The following is an 18020-nucleotide window of genomic DNA, read 5'->3' as shown; positions in this document are numbered from 1 at the left end:
TGAAAGGAGACACAGAGCTGATGGAAGAAGAGACGGAACTTTGAGTTTGCACCAACAAAGTTGAATGCCTACAAAAACAACTGACAGATACCAGCTCCAAAACGAAGCAGAAGTTTGAATTAGTAGACAAAACACCATAAAAGAACTATAACTATGCTCCTTGAGGGAAAGAAAAGCACACTTGAGGGGCACCTGGGTGGCTCTGTTGGTTGGGCGTCCAACTCTTGATCTCAGCTCAGGTCATGATCCCCAGGGTCATAAGACTGAGTTCCAAGTTGGGCTCTGAGCTGAGTGTGGAGTCTGCTTAAGATATTCTCTCTTTCCCCCCTCTGCCAGTCTCCCCCATTCTCACTTGCTATCTCTAAAAAAAAAAAAAAAAAAAGAAAAAAGAAAAACACACTTGACATGAATGAAAAAATAGGAAATAAAAATAGAAAAAAGAACTAAATGAAAATTTCAGAACTCAAAAATACCATATTTAAAATAAATTCACTGGATGAGCTCAATGGCAAAAAAGAGATGACAGAGAAAAGAGTCAGTAAACCTAAAAATAGCTCAACGGGAAATTATCCAATCTAAGGAGCACAAGGAAAGAAGACTGAAGAACAAAAATGAACAGAACCTCAGGAACCTGTGAAACAGTTTTAAATGACCTAATGTATGTGGACTGGGACTCACAGGAGGAGAAGACAAAAAGATTGGGGCAGAAAAAATATTTGAAAAATGCCAAAACTTCCAAAATTCATCTGAAGATATAAATTTACAGAAAACCCAGCTATATGGCCAACTACTCTTTGACAAAGCAGGAAAGAATACCCAAAGGAAAAAAAGAGTCTCTTCAACAAATGGTGTTGAGAAAACTGGACAGCGACATGTAGAAAAATGAAACAGGACCACTTTCTTACACCATACCCAAAAATAAATTCAAAATGGATGAAAGACCAAAATGTCAGATAGGAAACCATCAAAATCTTAGAGAACACAGGCAGAAACCTCTCTGACCTCAGCCAGGGCAACTTCTTACTAGACATGTCACTAAAAGCAAGGGAAAGAAAAACAAACATGAACTATTACGACTTCATCAAAAGCTTCTGCACAGTGAAGTAAACAATCAACAAAATTAAAAGGCAGCCTAAAGAATGGGAGAAGATATTTACAAACAATACATCCGATAAATGGTTAGTATCCAAAATCTATAGAGAACTTATCAAATCCCAAAATCAAACAACTGAGTTAAGAAATGGGCAAAAGTCACGAATAGACACTTTTCCAAAGAAGACATCCAGATGGCTAACAGACATATGAAAAGATGCTCAACATCACTCGTCGTCAGAGAAATACGAATCAAAACCACAATGAGACACCACCTCACCACTGCCCAAATGGCTAAAATTAACAACACAAGAAACAACAGGTACTGACAAGGATGTGGACAGAGAAAGGGGAGCCCTCTTGCACTGTCGGTTGGAATGCAAACTGGTGCAGTCACTCTGGAGAACAATGTAGAGGTTCCTCAAAAAACTAAAAATAGAACTACCCTACCATCCAGCAATTGCACTATTAGGTATCTACCCAAAGGATACATAAATACAGATTCAAAAGGGTACATGCACCCCAATGTTGACAGCAGCATTATCAACAATAGCCAAACTATGGAGGGAGTCCAAATGCCCCTCAACTGATGAATAAAGAAGATGTGGTATTTACATACAATGAAATATTACTCAGCCATCAAAAAGAATAAAATCTTGCCATTTATAACAATGTGGATGGAGCTAGAATGTATTAAGTGAAATAAGTCAATCAGAGAAAGAAATACTATATGATTTCACTCATATATGGAAACAAAACAGATGAACATACGGGAAGGGTAGAAAAAGAGAAAAGAGGGGAACCACAAGAGACTCTTAATGATAGGGAAAAAACTGAGGGTTGTTGGAGGGAAGTGAGTGGGAGATGGGCTAGATGGGGGATGGGTATTAAGGAGGGCACTAGTTGTTAAATACAAGTGATGAACCACTGAATTCTACTCCCGAAAGCTTTTGCACTGTATGTTAACTAAATAAAATTTAAATTAAAAAAATAAAATAAATGTACAGAATTCAAGAAATTCACTCTAAATAGGATAAATTAAAAGAAGATCATGTTAAGACATAATCTCTGAAAACCAAAGATTAAAAAATAACCTCACAAACATTTTAAAAGAAGATACACAAAACCAACCCAATGATCGGTGGTTAGAGACTGGGAAGAAGGGGGGTAGGGAGGAGTGGGAAAAATTATACACTTAAAATATGTGCAGTTTACAATGTGTCAATTATGCCACAATAAAGTTCTGAAAAAAAAAAAATAGCATGAGCTCTGGAGTCAGGCCCCCTATAATCAAATTCTGGCTTTACCACTTGCTGAATTACTTAATCCAATTAAGGCATTTAGCATAGTACCTTTTATACATTATAAAAGCTCAATGAATGTTTGCTATTATTTATTTAAAGTTGTAAATACAAAGACACCCGGGTGGCTCAGTCGGGTCGGTTGAGTGCCCAACTTCAGTTCAGGTCATGATCTCAAGGTACAGGAGTTAAAGCCCTGCATTGGGCTCTCTGCTGTCAACAAAGAGCCTGCTCCGGATCCTCTGTCCCCTCTCTCTGTGCCCCACCCCCATACTTGCTCTGTCTCTCTCAAAAATAAAAACATGAAAAAAAATAAAGTTGTAAGTACAAAGATAACCAATGAAACAACTTTTTCTAACTAAAGCAATTAGTAAAATAGCAAAGAAAATACATCATGTTAAGAAAAACAAACAAAACCTAATACATATAATGATTATGTATAATAATAAGTAAATATGAATGGGCTTAACTCAAAAAAAAAATTAGGGGGGGCGCTTGGATGGCTCAGTTGGTTAAGTTTGCAACTTCGGCTCAGGTCATGATCTCGCGGTCCATGAGTCCGAACCCACGCTGGGCTCTGTGCTGAAAGCTCAGAGCCTGGAGCCTGCTACAGATTGTGTGTCTCCCTTTCTGCCTCTCTCCTATTCACACACTCTCTCAAAAAAAAATTTTTTTTTAAAAGAAAAAAAAAAAAGAAAATGTACTGTTGCCTTGCTTTGTGTGTTATTCATATAAAGTCTGTCCTAATTTCCATGTTTTTGAAAGTCACTGTTTTTCCTGGAGGCCCTGAAGATATTTTTTAAACATCTTTAAAATGTAATAGTTTAAAGTAAGATACTTCTTGGGCTGTTCTGTGTCAATTTTCTCTGGTATCTGATAGTACATTTCAATATGTAGATTCAAGGTTTCTTTTATTGCCAGAGCATTTTCTTGGATTCTAATTTTACGTATTAGTTTTGGTGAGTTGTTTTGATTGATTTTTCTTCAGTCTCCAAGTAGCCTTATGTTGGATCTCTTCTGCTTGTCTTTCATTTCAATCATTTCCTCTATTTTTACTTCTTTAGCTTATTTTCATTCTCTAGGTTTGTTCTTCTCCCCTTATTTAAATGCCCCTTATTACATTTTTATTTGAATTTACTGCCCCTTAGGCACCTTGTAATTTAGCCTTCGTTTCTAAAATAACTGGGACTTTTTCCTTCTATTTCTTTCCTGAGTTCAATCAACACTCCTTACCTCTTGCATTGGGGGGGGAGGTGCATCTCCATTCTTAGTTTCTGAATTTTTAAAAACATTTTTTATTTTTGAGAGACAGGTTACAAGCAGAGGAGGGGCAGAGAAAGAGGGAGACACAGAATCCGAAGCAGGCTCCAGGCTTTGAGCTGTCAGCACAGAGCCCGGCGCAGGGCTTGAACCCACAAACCACGAGATCATGACTTGAGCTGAAGTCGGAGGCTTAACCTACTGAGCCACCCAGGCACCCCTTCGTTTGTGAATTTCTGGTTCAAGATCTTTTTAAATTATTCTTAAACGCTGTTTGAGGATGTGTAATTCAATATGGAGGATTGTGTTACAGTTTTTTTGTGATCATTAGGAATGTTCATCAGCACTTCAACTCTAACTTAACATTTTCAGCTTTTTACAATTTTATATGGATGTGATCTTTTTAATATTCCCACCCATTTTGTGGACAGGGCTCCTAGATTGAGAGTACACTTTTCTGACAGTTCCATTTCTCTGTGCAGTTTCATTTTTGGGTAGCATTGTTGCAAGAAGGGGTTGATGTGTATTTTCTTATTTTTTTTTTCCCCTGCAAGATCCTCAACATTTTGGTTTTGTTTTTTGGGTTTTTTTTGTTTGTTTCTTTGTTTAAGCAGAGGATCTTCAAGGGGAAACCCCACCTCTAGGTCTCATTCCCTCCAAGAGGCAATGCTGCTCTGAGGCTTCTGTTCTTAGGCCCAAACTCTTTCAAGAGCTGGTGCTATGATCCAAACATGTGTTCAGTATTTTGCACTTAGTGGTGGAGTTTCTCTTTCTACTGGTAAGGGGGTTACTCTGTGCTTAGCCCAAGACCTCTAAACCACTCTCCTTTTTTTCATTGAGTCTTTTTTTCCCCATGGAGTCTTTTCAAATCCCCCCCCATCCCTGTTCTAGCACCTGCAGGCTTGCAGCAAGAGGACCTTTAATGGAATTCAGTTTATTTCTCAACCTACAGGTAGTTTGAAAGCATGATATGCTCGGTCTCCTAGTATTGCTGAAGGCACGATCAAGTGTGGTTTTGTTTATTCTCCTTGTTTTTATGTTTGAGGGAGAGGAAAAGATAAGTGGGAGATTCAAAATTAGGTGGCCTCCATTCTCCTCCAAAACCAGAAATGGGAGAGAGAGATTTCGGTTTTCAACATCAGGTATATTGAGATATAATTTACTTGAATTTTGTTCCTCAATACTTTGTTAATTGGTTAAATAAAATATAACTAAATCCTAAAAACAGCCTGTTACTTAATGGAGAAAAATAGTATTTCCAAATAAGATAAAGAACAAGGCAAAGATGCCCACTATCTACTACTATTAAATAATGAATTGGGGGGGGGGGGGCTATTAGCCAACAAAATTAGACAAATCAATTATAGACATAAGATTTGGAAAATTTCTTTGCAAATAACATAGCATGTTAGGGGAACCTCAGAGAATCAATTACAAAACTAAACAAAATAGTAAAAGATTTAGGAAGCAGAACATAAAATTAACAACAACAAAAAAGAATAAAAATTAACAGATAAAATCAACAGCTTTTATATACCTATACAATAGCCAGTTGGGAGTATAGAATGGTAGACAAAACCCCACTTACAATAAATAGCCACAAAGACAAGAAAAGATTTTCAAACACATTCTAAACTGTAATTTAAAACTACATCAAGGGGTACCTGGCTGGCTCAGTACAGTATGCAACTCTTGATCTTAGGATCATAAGTTTGATGGGGCGCCTGGGTGGCGCAGTCGGTTAAGCGTCCGACTTCAGCCAGGTCACGATCTCGCGGTCCGGGAGTTCGAGCCCCGCGTCAGGCTCTGGGCTGATGGCTCAGAGCCTGGAGCCTGTTTCCGATTCTGTGTCTCCCTCTCTCTCTGCCCCTCCCCCATTCATGCTCTGTCTCTCTCTGTCCCCAAAATAAATAAAAACGTTGAAAAAAAAATTAAAAAAAAAAATAATAAGTTTGAGTCCCATGTTGGGCGTAGAGTTTACTTAAAAAATAAATAAAACCACACAAAGATAACATTTTTTTTAACCTATTAGATCAGTACAAATTAAAAAAGTGTGTCAACCATACACAAAAATAAACTCAAAATGGATGAAAGAACTAAATGTGAAACAGGAAACCATCAAAACCCTAGGGGGAAAACAGGCAACAACCTCTTTGACCTTGGCCGCAGCAACTTCTTACTTGACACATCTCCATAGGCAACGGAAATAAAAAAGCAAAAAATCAACTATTGAGACCTCATCAAGATAAAAAGCTTCTGCAAAGCAAAGGAAACAATCAACAAACCTAAAAAGCAACTGATGGAATGGGAGAAGATATTTGCTAATGACCTATCGGATAAACGGTTAGTATCCAAAATCTATAAAAAACTTACCAACTCAACACCAGCAAAATAAATAATCCACTGAAAAAATGGGCAGAAGACATGAATAGACACTTTTTCAAAGAAGACACCAGATGGCCAACATATGAAAAGATGCTCAACATTGCTTATCATCAGGGAAATACAAATCAAAGCCACACTGAGATACCACCTCACGCCAGTCAGAGTGGGTAAAATGAACAAATCAGGAGACTATAGATGCCGGAGAGGACGTGGAGAAACGGGAACCCTGTTGCATTGTTGGTGGGAATGCAAACTGGTGCAGACGCTCTGGAAAACAGTGTGGAGGTTCCTCAAAAAGTTAAAAATAGAACTACCCTACAACCCAGCAATAGCATTACTAGGAATTTATCCAAAGTATACAGGAGTGCTGATGCATAGGGGCACATGTACCCCAGCGTTTACAGCAGCACTATTAAAAATAGCCAAATTATGGAAAGAACCCAACTGTCCATCAACTGATGAATAAAGATGTGGTTTATATATACAAGGGAATACTACTCGGCAATGAGAATGAAATCTCGCTATTTGCAACAACGTGGATAGAACTGAAGGGTATTATGATAAGGGATATGAAATAAGTGATATGAAATGTCAGTCAGAAAAAGATACCAAGTTTTCACTCATATGTGGAAGTTGAAAAACTTAACAGAAGACCATGGGGGAAGGGAAAGGGAAAAATCGTTTCAAACAGAGAGGGAGGCAAACCATAAGAGACTCTTAAATACCGAGAACAAACTGAGGGTTGATGGGGGTAGGGGGCCGGGGGCAAAGAAAAGGGGTCATGGGCACTGAGGAGGGCACTTGTTGGGATGAGTGCTGGGTGTTGTATGTAAGCGATGAATCATGGGAATCTACTCCCAAAGCCAAGAGCACACTGTATACACGGTATGTTAGCCAACTTGACAATAAATTATATTTAAAAAAACAAAAAACAAAAAACAAAAAACACGTCGATACATTTTACTGGAGCAGCAGTGGGAAAAGAGGCACCCTCACAGTCTAGGAACACAAACTAGTACAACCCTCCTGGCTCACAATGTGGCAATACTCAACAAAACTATATTATACGCATTTAATTTTGACCCAGAAATCCCACCACTAGGAATCTACCCCCAAGATATGCCACCAGCAATACAAAAACATATCATGAGGTTATTCACTGTAACTGCTAAATACTGGAAACAACCTAAGGGCCAATACATAGGACAGGACAGTGAGTGAATAAATTCTGGTGTACACAGACATACACACACACACACACACACACACACACACACACACACACACACAAAATGGAGTTCTATAAAAACAATCAGGAAATTCTCTATATGAAGTGGCCTCCAGGATAAATTGTTACATTAAAAAAGCAAAACACTCAAAAACATCTACAGTAGGTCACTGTTAGTATTTTTTAAAATTGTTTCTTAATGTTAATTTCTTTTTGAGAGAGGGAAACGGAGCAGGAGCAGGGGAGGGGCAGAGAAAAAGGGAGACACAGAATCCGAAGCAGACTCCAGGCTCTCAGCCCAGAAGCCCAACACGGGGCTCAGACTCAAAAGCAGTGAGATGATGATCTGAGCCGAAGTCAGATGCTTAACAGTCTTAACCACAGGTGATACAGTATTTTTTTTTTTTTAAGAGAAATAAAAAAATAGAAATCATGTTGGAAAGGGATGGAAAGAATGGGAAACTAGAAACAGGTAGAGGGGTGCCTGGCTGGCTCAGTCGGTTAAGTGTCTGACTTAGGCTCAGGTCATGATCTCGCGGTTTGTGAGTTCGAGCCCTGCTTCGGGCTCTGTGCTGACAGCTCAGAGCCTGGAGCCTGCTTCAGATTATGTGTCTCCCTCTCTCTCTGCCCCTGCGATGCTCATGCTCTGTCTGTCTCTGTCTCTCAATAATAAATAAATGTTTAAAAAAAGAAAAGAAAAACAGGTAGAGAGATGGGTAGATGGAGCTATACTTTCTGTATAGTTCTGACTTTCAGGACCATACTAAGATTTTACATACTCAGAAACAAATATAATCAACTAAAAATACAAACAGAAACAAATGAATCTAGCTGTACTTCAAACGAACAACATAACCTCATGGGGAGTGGGGAGGATTAGTCTAAGTAATTTTTAACTAGTTGGGAGGGACTAGAAGCAAAGGCACCCCAGTAGCAATGAGTGCAGGATGTACCCAGATCTTGGTTTCTCAAACCCATTCCCAATATTCAATACTAAACAGAATCAGAGCTCTTTGGAGAAATGGCTGATTCAGGGAAGGGGCTGGGAAAGTATAAGAGGAATCTTTAAATATTTTGTTGTGACAAGGAAGTGTTCGGAGAAGGAGAAGCATGGATCAAAAGGACACAGGTGACAGCTTGAAGAGGATCCCATTCATCCAACAGGGGCAATATGAATATCTAAATAATGACTTACAGCCCAATGAATTAAGAATCCAAGTCATGTCTCTCTATATTTTACACGTGTGATATACATACATACACACTATGTACCAAAATATACATACATCCATCTATTCCCTCTGATCAACATAGCCAACACTTGTTCGAAGAAGTGAAGGTTAATGGGAGATGTTTGCCTTTAGAAGGTGTTAACTAAGTGAAGAGAGCAATGAAGGATATTCCATGGCGACAAAACACATGGAAGCCAGAGTGTATGAACGATGGAGGAGACTGAAGAAGTGACTAGGACAGGGAATGAAGGGGAGCAAAGGATTTAAAGGATCTAGGTTGTTAGCCCTAGGAGTGATGGAAGGCATATGGATAATGAAGTGCAAGTCTCAGAGATAATTTACACCAAACTCATGACTGTCCCCTCCAAACCTGTCCTTTCTATAGTGTTTCCTTTCACCAAATGGCACTGTCATCTGTCCAATTATACAAGCCAAAAACCTACCTAGGATATCTCTGTTACACCAAAGAACCCTCTCTCATCACCCATATTTAATCCATGACCAAATCTTATTAATCTTATCCCTCTATAACTAGTTTCAAGCTATTATCAGGTCTCATAGGAAGCACAACAGCCTTGTCACAGATCTCTCACATCCAGTCTTGTCCACTAATTAGTTACCTACCCAGGAGTGGGACTGTTTTTTGTTTTTTTTTTTTTTTAAATGTTTGTTTATTTTTGAGAGAGAAAGAGAGAGAGAGACAGAGACAGAGACAGAGCACGAGTGGGGAAGGGGCAGAGAGAGGGAGACAGAATCCAAAGCAGGCTCCAGGCTCTGAGCTGTCAGCACAGAGCCTGACATGGCGCTCGAACCCAAAAACTGAGATCCTATGACCCAAGCTGAAGTCAGAAGCTTAACCGACTGAGCCCCCCAGGTGCCCCAAGAGTGGGACAGATCTTGAAACAATCACAAATCTCATCCTGTCACCCTCTTCCAAAAAATCTGCCATTGTTCTTGTGTAAAAACTAAATGTCATCTCCCCAGCATGTTCTCCACGCCTTTCTTCCCCTCCCCTCAGGGTGTTAGAGCAACCTGGCCTTCCTTCAATTCCTCCGAATATCATTATTCCTCTTGCTTTAATGCCTTAACACACAATCCTCCTTTGGCCTGGAATGTTATTCACCCTTTCTCACCTAGTAAAGCCATACTTTCCTTTTACATCTCAAGCTTAATTTTCACTCTTAAGAAAGCTTTCTTTAATTCCTCCAGATTAAACTCCATTATTTGTTTTCATAGCACCTGTAATTTTTCTTCTTAGTACTAACCAGAAATTATAAAAATATTTGTGAGTATCTGATTATAAGTCTTGCCCTTGTTAGACTGTAATTCCTATTAATTATTTAGGGGCCATGCATGTTTTATTATTCACTAGCACAGTACTTAGTAGAAAATAAAATGATGAATAGACAGGGCATAAATACTGAAGAAATTTATATATCTATACAATACATAAACCATATTATATTGTCTAAATAGAATATCTATATTAATCTACAAAGACAATTGCCAAATAACAATGCCTCCCATTTTTTTCAGTGTCAATAACCTTAAGGTATGGAGATTTTTCTTAAGATATTTTGCTTTTTATGTTAATTGTACACAATAAAAATAGAATGTCAAAGATTCTTCACTTTATGAATATTTTGCCAGCACAGGGATCAAAACACTCCATTTAAAATAAATTATAGAAGGAAAGGAAGAGACGGAGAAGGAAGGAGGAGAGAAGAGAGGGAGGAAGGGAGGGAAAGACAAGCTGTATAAAAAGAATAACTGCTTCTAAAATATCAGTAATAAAATAACTTCAAAAACTCACTTTGAGATCTTCAAAGGTCTTATTTTTCAGAGATACAGATATACAGAATTGTACTAGATTATAATTATATACAGTTATATGTACAACATTGTATTTTATACACTATATACTAGAGTGTATAGTTAATCATAAACATTGTAATAACCTACTTAAATGGAAGATTGAAAACAGTTGAGTTTTACAGGTTACAAAATTGTAGATGGAGACGTTTTGAGATCTAAAAGACAAGCATGACACTTTACTGGGCAAGAAAGGATAACATTATTCCAAGCAGAATGAATGCCAAGTGTCAGGGCCTTAAGGCAAGAGAAACAGGGACACTGAGGAACCCGGGAGGCCAGAACACCCTGAGGGGAGAGAAGGGTGTGGAGAAGCAGGATTTTAGGTCTCATACTGAGAGATGCAATCATGATGTGAAAAGATCAAAATCACTGAACACTAAAGCACAAAGCCAAAGCATTTGAAATTTTTTTTTTAGAATTTCAAAAACTGACCCTGCATTACCCTGCATCTCTCCTGAAACATCCTAAACTGACCAATATTTTCATATTTTAACTATTTTAATGTTTTTATTTTATTTTTGAGACAGAGACAGAGCATGAACAGGGGAGGGCCAGAGACAGAGGGAGACACAGAATCTGAAACAGGCTCCAGGTTCTGAGCCGTCAGCACAGAGCCCGAGGCGGGGCTCGAACCCAGGAACTGTGAGATCATGACCTGAGCCGAAGCCGGACGCTTAACCGACTGAGCCACCCAGGCGCCCCTTACTTTAACTATTTTAAAAACAGAATAATATAGGTACTGCTGCAAAACGAAAATATAGTGTGCAGACACGAGTTAACATGGCATGCCTGCCTGGTATTCTTCCAAGGTCTGCTTATAAGGCTGGCCCTTGCCTGGATTTCAGGAGGGTTCCTGAGATTCTCAGGATGGAGAAGAGTGTCTCACTATGCCTAAACTGTTGGTACAAATAATATGGTTTATGCTGAACCCTTGCTTTCCTTCTGGGACTCTAGAATCTTCATACATGCCACCAGGCAGAAGCTGCGTATTTGGCCAGCCCCCCAGTAAAAACCCCGATTGCTGAGTCTTTAATAAGAGTCCCTGGTAACATCTCAAATGTGCTCTAACAACTCTTTGCTGGGAATTAAGTGGTCTTGTAGGACTCCACTAGGAGTGGAGGTCTTGTGTTTGGTCTCCCCTGGACTTAGCCTCTCATGAGCACCTTTTCCTTTGCTGCCTCCACTCTGTATCCTTTAGCTGTTAATAAATTACAACAGTGAGTTCTCCTAAAGAATTACCGAACCCAGGGAAGGTCTGGGGAACTCTGATGCACAATCAAATTACATACTGACTCATAGAAAGGTTTAGTTTCATTATGAAATTAGAACTGCAATCTTCTAATTTTTAATAAAGTATAAAACAGACAAATAGCATCTCCTCCATAGTGAGAATGCAAGCATTTACCTGGTGGTACTCTGGCGTTTAGGTTAATTCTGATTTAATTATACATTAGCATACACCTAGGAGTCACATTTTAAAATATGTCAAATATTAGGGAATATAGTTTCCCTATAGGGAAAATAGTTTCTCTAATAAATGTTTTCTTATAAAACAAGAGTACTTGTCCTCAACAGCCATTGGGCTACATGTGGGTATTATATAATAACATGCCATTAAGGTACCCAGCATAAAAGGCAAAAACATGTTTATAAACTCTCAAGTAGAAACAGAAAAAAACAAAAACAAAAACCACCTAAGGTACCTGTCAGTCTAAAGTAAACATGTGCTGAATTACTATGGATTCATTACAAGCTTAGGGCAGTTACATTCTTAAATCTTTGAAGATAAGAGCCATTCATTACTATTAAATATCTTTTTACTTTAGACTCTGGCATTTATAATGTCTCATGCTATTAGGAAAATGATCCTGGTCACCGTTACAAACTTGATTTTAAAAGCTGTTTTAGAGCAGAAGGAACTGGGTCCTAATTTGGACTCCTTTCAGGCTGTTTTTGAATTAATAAGCACTTCCCTCACTTAGCTGAGCATTTCTTGCTTACTAATAAAATGAACTGAATATTCCATGGAATTTAAAATAGGCTGCTGAATGTCACTTCAAGAACTATTAGCATTGCTGCAAACATGTTCAGAAACAGAGCAGATAGTAATGAGACAAGACACATCGCTGTAAGAAAGCAAATTAATTTAGTGACAGCTTATTGAACTTTCAGGTGATAATCTCTGGGTATGCCTGCTTTTGTGAATATGAATTGAATATATCTTCTCAGCAATATAAAAACATTTCTAAGTTACTGGCATTTTCATAAAGTAGCATATTATTGAACATGTCCTTGAAATTACATTGTTGGGACCACTTCAAGTATTTTACTTTTCACAAGTATATGTGGATGCAAAACTAGTTTTTATTTTTTGTCACGATGTGCTATAAAAATGATGCTTCCAGTAAACTGGTGAAAAGGTTACAAGGATCCATTCCAAGAAGTTTGAACTTGCTTCGGGTGTGGAATTAACCAATTAAGTTACCAAATACAGTCTTTTAGGGATGGTCTTAAGGATGGAAACAGTTCACTGGGATTCTTAACCCAGATCTGCAGCGCCTTTCTAAAACACAAATCTTACTGTCATCCTCTTATTAAACCAACAAACCAAAAGCAACCTGAAACACCTCAGTATCTTCACTGGAAGACAAAGTCCAAGCTATTCATTCTTAGTAACAAGACCCTTCACAACTGTCTGCACCTAATGTACCTTCCTCTCCTTTTGTCTTTCCCAGGAGCCCCTACAATCTTGCCACACTGAACTATCATTTACCTCTCCCCAAGAAACCTACTTTTCCATGTCTCCCTGCTTGTCTATCTGTTGCTTCCTCCTGCTCCTTTTTCATTTGCAGCTGTATGCCTGCCTGCTCATTTTTCAAGTTCCAGCCTGTCTCCTCCTGAGAAATCTTTTCCAATGCTTCTAGGCAAAGTGAGTTACGCCTTTCCTCAGGTTCCATAATGCTTTTTATTCAACTCTGTTGCAGATTTCCTCAGTTAGCAGAGTACCCTGCACATACTACATGCTCAATAAATATATTTATTTATAGGAGTTAGGCCAAGACACACAGGCACCCCAAACTAGTAGATAACGAGACGCTCTTATTTCTTAAATCAATACAGATGAAATTTTGAAAACATAAATTAGTTCCCAGGAATACTGGAGTTCTTGATAAATCTCAGTGACTGGCAATTTCAAGATACAATATATTACAATTTGTAAGCATCGGAGGTTTTACTTGCACGGAAGATTTTAACCTATCAGTCCCTTTTTTTTTTTTTAATCACTCCCTTTTTAAAACCAAGATATCTTTCAATTCTGTGCATGTATACTCTATTCTGATTTTTACTCTAAGATCATTGACCCTCTCTCCTTTTTAATCACTCCAAGTGTGAAGCTTCCATTAATTTAAGCCTAATTAAATGGAACCTTTAATTAGTTTCATTCACCCCATATGCTCTCTTTTTCAGAAAAAAGTAAACAAGAGGAAAAAGATCTGAAAAAATTTCAGTTCTAAAGCAAATACTAAGTATAATCTCTTACATCTTCAGAATTTATAATACCATAAAAGAGGATTTCCTAGTGTGCTTTGGAAAACATTAACCTTTATAAGTCATTTTTTAATAAAATAGGGTCAAAGAAAAGGTATCTGCTATAATATTTTGCATTCCACTGTATGCATTTGAAATGAAAGGAAGTTGAATCACATTTTCTAATAAGAACTTTTATCTTTATATCTTAGTTGGAAGAGTGTAAGATTAGAAACACAAGTTTCATTTGTTCATAGAACAAATTTTGGTTCAGTCTAAATATACAAGACAAACTTTTAAAAATACTTGATCATAAAAGAGTAAATCATGACCTAACCTCAGAGAAGAAACATAGATTAAGTCTGGTTCTTGAGGAAGGCAAACCATTATCTTTAAGCGTAACTCTTCACGAAAAAGTGCATGGAGTCCTTAAATCATAGATTAGAAATTACTTCTGCAATCGTTGAAGTCGTGCCAAATGTTCATTCTCCTATAAGCAAATGAGTCAGCCACTACTCCAGTGCCCACGCCGGGACAGTCTGTTAGAAACCAATTAAAGGGCAGGTACCTTTATCAGAGTATGTGTGTTCTAATGCATGAAGATCAGGCAGTAGATGAATGCAGTTTATGCAGCAGTAGGTGAAGAAATCAAGGATGACTACTTTTCCACACAGATCCTTGTAGACAGAAATAGGCTCTTCAGTGTTCAGCCATTCTAATCCTGAAATTTACAAAATAAATTTGATAAAAAGAAAAGGCAAAGATAATTTATCTAAAACTTTCCATTAAAACATAAACCATTATTATTTCAAGCAGGGGATAGGGCAGTGGGGCAAGATGGGAAAGACGCTATTATGGGGCAATATGCAAACATAGTAAGAAAAAGCTACTAAATTCTTTCAGAAATAGAATAGTCTGTGTGTGAAAGAAAACAAGATCAACGCATGTAGGTAAAAACAAGAGTCAATATCAAATATTAAGAGGACCTAAGTACACAGTCAGGTTCAAAGGAGCTTTTTAGAAAGAAGCTCAATCTTAAGAACAGCAAGACAGGACTAAATTCAAAAAGGAACAAAGTGTTAAAATATAAAGATAAACATACAAAATGTCTAATTTCCTAAGAACTAAAATGCTCTGGATTTGAAGGAGGCCTTAACCACAAAATATTTCAAATGCAAAGTTAAGCAAATACACTATCACAGATTTCATGGAGGCAGTATTAACACTGATGAAGAACGGGTTTGCCTCCCTCCAAAGAAAAATGGAATCTCATTAATCTGTACTTTTTAAAATCAGAATATATAATTGCTTGAGTAGGACTTACAATTTTGTTAATAATTAAAAGATTTTGGTAAATATTAAAAGCACAGCTAACCAATTTAGAAAAACAAAGATAATGAGTTTGTGGTTTATAAGTAAATGCAGCCACTAAAACCGTTAATTGTACCTCGGAGCAGGTATCTGGAAATATTTTATAGAAATGGAAAGCCAAAGTTAGGTGGAAGAAGTGTATAATAACAGCTAACGCCTAATAGCAGTAACTAGAGTTACTCAATTTAAACAAAATTCTAAAAAAAAAAAAAAAAAAAAAAAAAATCGAAATCAAACCAGTATTTCTGCTTTAATAGTCCAACTTAGTGAGGTTTTAGGTGAGAGTGAGCTATTATGCATTTTTATAAAGTGTTAATTGCACACCAGATCAAGTAATCACATAAAACCTCAAACGAATGTATATTTCATATCTTAATGGCAAAATATTTATGAATCTGTCTTTTAAATTTATTTTCTGTAAATAGTTAAGAGTGACTTAGATTGGGGGGTAAGGAAACTATTATTAAATATCTGTTATTTTCTTACCATGCTTAATAAATTTTACAGTAACAATGAATATAATTTTTAAAAGCTGCCAACATTTGGGACGCCTGGGTGGCTCAGTCAGTTGAGCTTTGAACTCTTGGTTTCCGCTCAGGTCATGATCTCACCATTGGTGAGTTCGAGCCTCACATCAGGCTCTGTGGGGACAGTGCAGAACTGTTTGGGATTCTCTCTCTCTGCCCCTTATCCACGTGGTGTCTCTGTCCCTCTAAAATTTTAAAATAAGCTGCCAACATTTATTGAGATCTCCTATGAACTAAGAACTTTAGATACATTACCTCTGACCCACATAATTAACCTGAAAGGTAAATACTAGCTTTATTTTATAAGGTAGTAAAGTAAGGCTTGGAGAAATCAAGTAACTTGCTCAAAGTCATGCAGCTAACAAATGAAATAACTAGGACTTAACCCCAAATCTGTCTGAATCCATCCATTACACCACAGTTTCCCATAAACACTTACGTCTTTTAAGAAATGAACAAAGCATACTGTTTGCGTTAGGTTTATGACTTCTCGATTATAGTTCACTGATAAAGAAACCAAAGAAAAACTCTTACCTAATACTGTGAGCTCAATAATCAGCTCCAGCAGAAAATCTGATTACGTCAAATACGAAGCCTGAATATTTTGTTATATTATTTATGAATCACGAAGGTCAAATCTCATGGTAATAAAATACACCCAGTGTAACTATAAACAAGACTAGAAAACAAAAACATTGCCCCCAAACCTCACTGGTGACTAGTTTGTAACACTGTACTATGTAACTTCTTACAAAGTTTTTTTTTTTTAATAAACATGCACATATGTATATAATCTCTTTAATTTCTTTGATGGGTTAAGCAGTCACGCACCCAATTCTCTTGTAATAATTCCACAATATTTCAAATCCAGCCTAGGATTAGCAACAGGAAAAAAAAAAACAACCAACATTTTTGAAGCTAGGAGCAAAAGGCTTGGAAAGACACGTGAGACTCTGTTGTCAGAGGCGAGGTTCCGATATACCTCCCAGGAGATACTGAACCCTGCCATATCCAACCGATTAACTATACATGTGGTTTCAGTGTCATGCCAGGAGACACGCCAACACCAACAAAACAATGCCAGTCCCAACCAAAGAAGGGAAAGTACGGTTTCGTTTATCATAGCAAGATGTGCTTCCCAAATAGCACTACTGCGGGTATCAGTTCCCTGGTGTTCCAAGCACTCAAAGAACTGGGATTCACACCCTGTTGACTGGCCATAATTGATTCAGATTTTAAGAATGACAAATGTCACGACTTTGAACGGAGAAGTGTGGCACAGCTAAGATACTTGCCAACCCGGGGTCTGCAGAGTCTGACTTTGGCGGTTATTATTAGCTGTGAAGCCTTAAGGAAGTTACTTAGCCTTCCCGTGCCTCAGTTTCCTCAACTATAAAATAAGTCTGTTAAGAAGCCTCGGCGGGTTGTAGAGAAGGTTAATTAGTCCCCTGAAGTGTTCACAACGGTGGGTGGCACAGACGTGCTAAGTGTCAGGATGATGCACAGAGGATGGCAATGACGACGCTGGGCAACCAGACTGCAACAACAGGGTGGCATGGACATGTCAGTCGTCGCCAACCGGACCCACGAAGCATTCGTGGAATGTCTAAGTTAACACAAGGCCCGGGCATGGGCTCGGGACACAGTGACGAAAGTGCACGTCCCCGCGCTCCAGAAAACCACCCTCTGCCGCCGCTTCCGGCCCGGGGGAAGCGGCACAGCGGGCGAACCGCCCCCGCGCGGCCGCACTACCCTGCCTAGCCCCCCGCTGCAGGGGAGGGCGCAGTCCCCGAGGAAGGGGAGGTTCCGGGAGGGGTCCCCACCCCGAAGCCTGCCCCTCACCTTCCGGAAACTCGGGCACTGACAAGTCCTGCTCCCAGCCGTCCACCTTCTGCAGATACTGGTAGACCAAGCTGTCCTTCTCCTCCTGGGTGACGGCGTCGAGCAGGGCGTACTCCAGAGATGTCTGAGCCGGGAGCAGGCCCGCGAGGCTGGAGCCCCGGGCGCCGGGGGCCGCCATGTTCTCTCCGGACAGTCCAGAGGCGGCAGCCGGGCCCGCGGGAGGGTCTCGTGCAGGGAGAGAGGAAGCGCTTACGGTCCTTTGGTTTCAAAACGGCACATTCGCTTCACGCTCCCCCAGCCCCCACTCCACGCAAACGACACCGTTTCTTTTGTAATCATGCATTCCGATGCTAAGGTACAAAGTGTTGCAATTCCCGGG

General features: G+C 38.8%; 1 protein-coding gene across 1 annotated transcript in view; it reads right to left on the bottom strand.

The window, feature by feature from the left end:
• The window catches only part of NHLRC2 (NHL repeat containing 2), a 56498-nt gene extending 38503 nt beyond the window's left edge, over positions 1-17995 (bottom strand). The window contains exons 1-2 of the mRNA XM_025917996.2: positions 17642-17995; positions 14470-14622 (exon numbers count right to left, since the gene is read on the bottom strand). Coding sequence (XP_025773781.2) covers positions 14470-14622; positions 17642-17819 — 331 coding nt within the window. The 5' untranslated portion in view covers positions 17820-17995. The remainder of the gene's footprint in view (positions 1-14469; positions 14623-17641) is intronic.
• Positions 17996-18020: the final 25 nt, after the last annotated feature.

The sequence above is a fragment of the Puma concolor genome, chromosome D2 (genome assembly GCF_028749965.1).
Source record: "Puma concolor isolate L17-30 chromosome D2, mPumCon1.1.hap2, whole genome shotgun sequence".
NCBI lineage: Eukaryota > Metazoa > Chordata > Mammalia > Carnivora > Felidae > Puma > Puma concolor.
The sequence above is the reverse complement of the archived record's forward strand: the minus strand, read 5'-3'. Positions and strand labels throughout refer to the sequence as shown.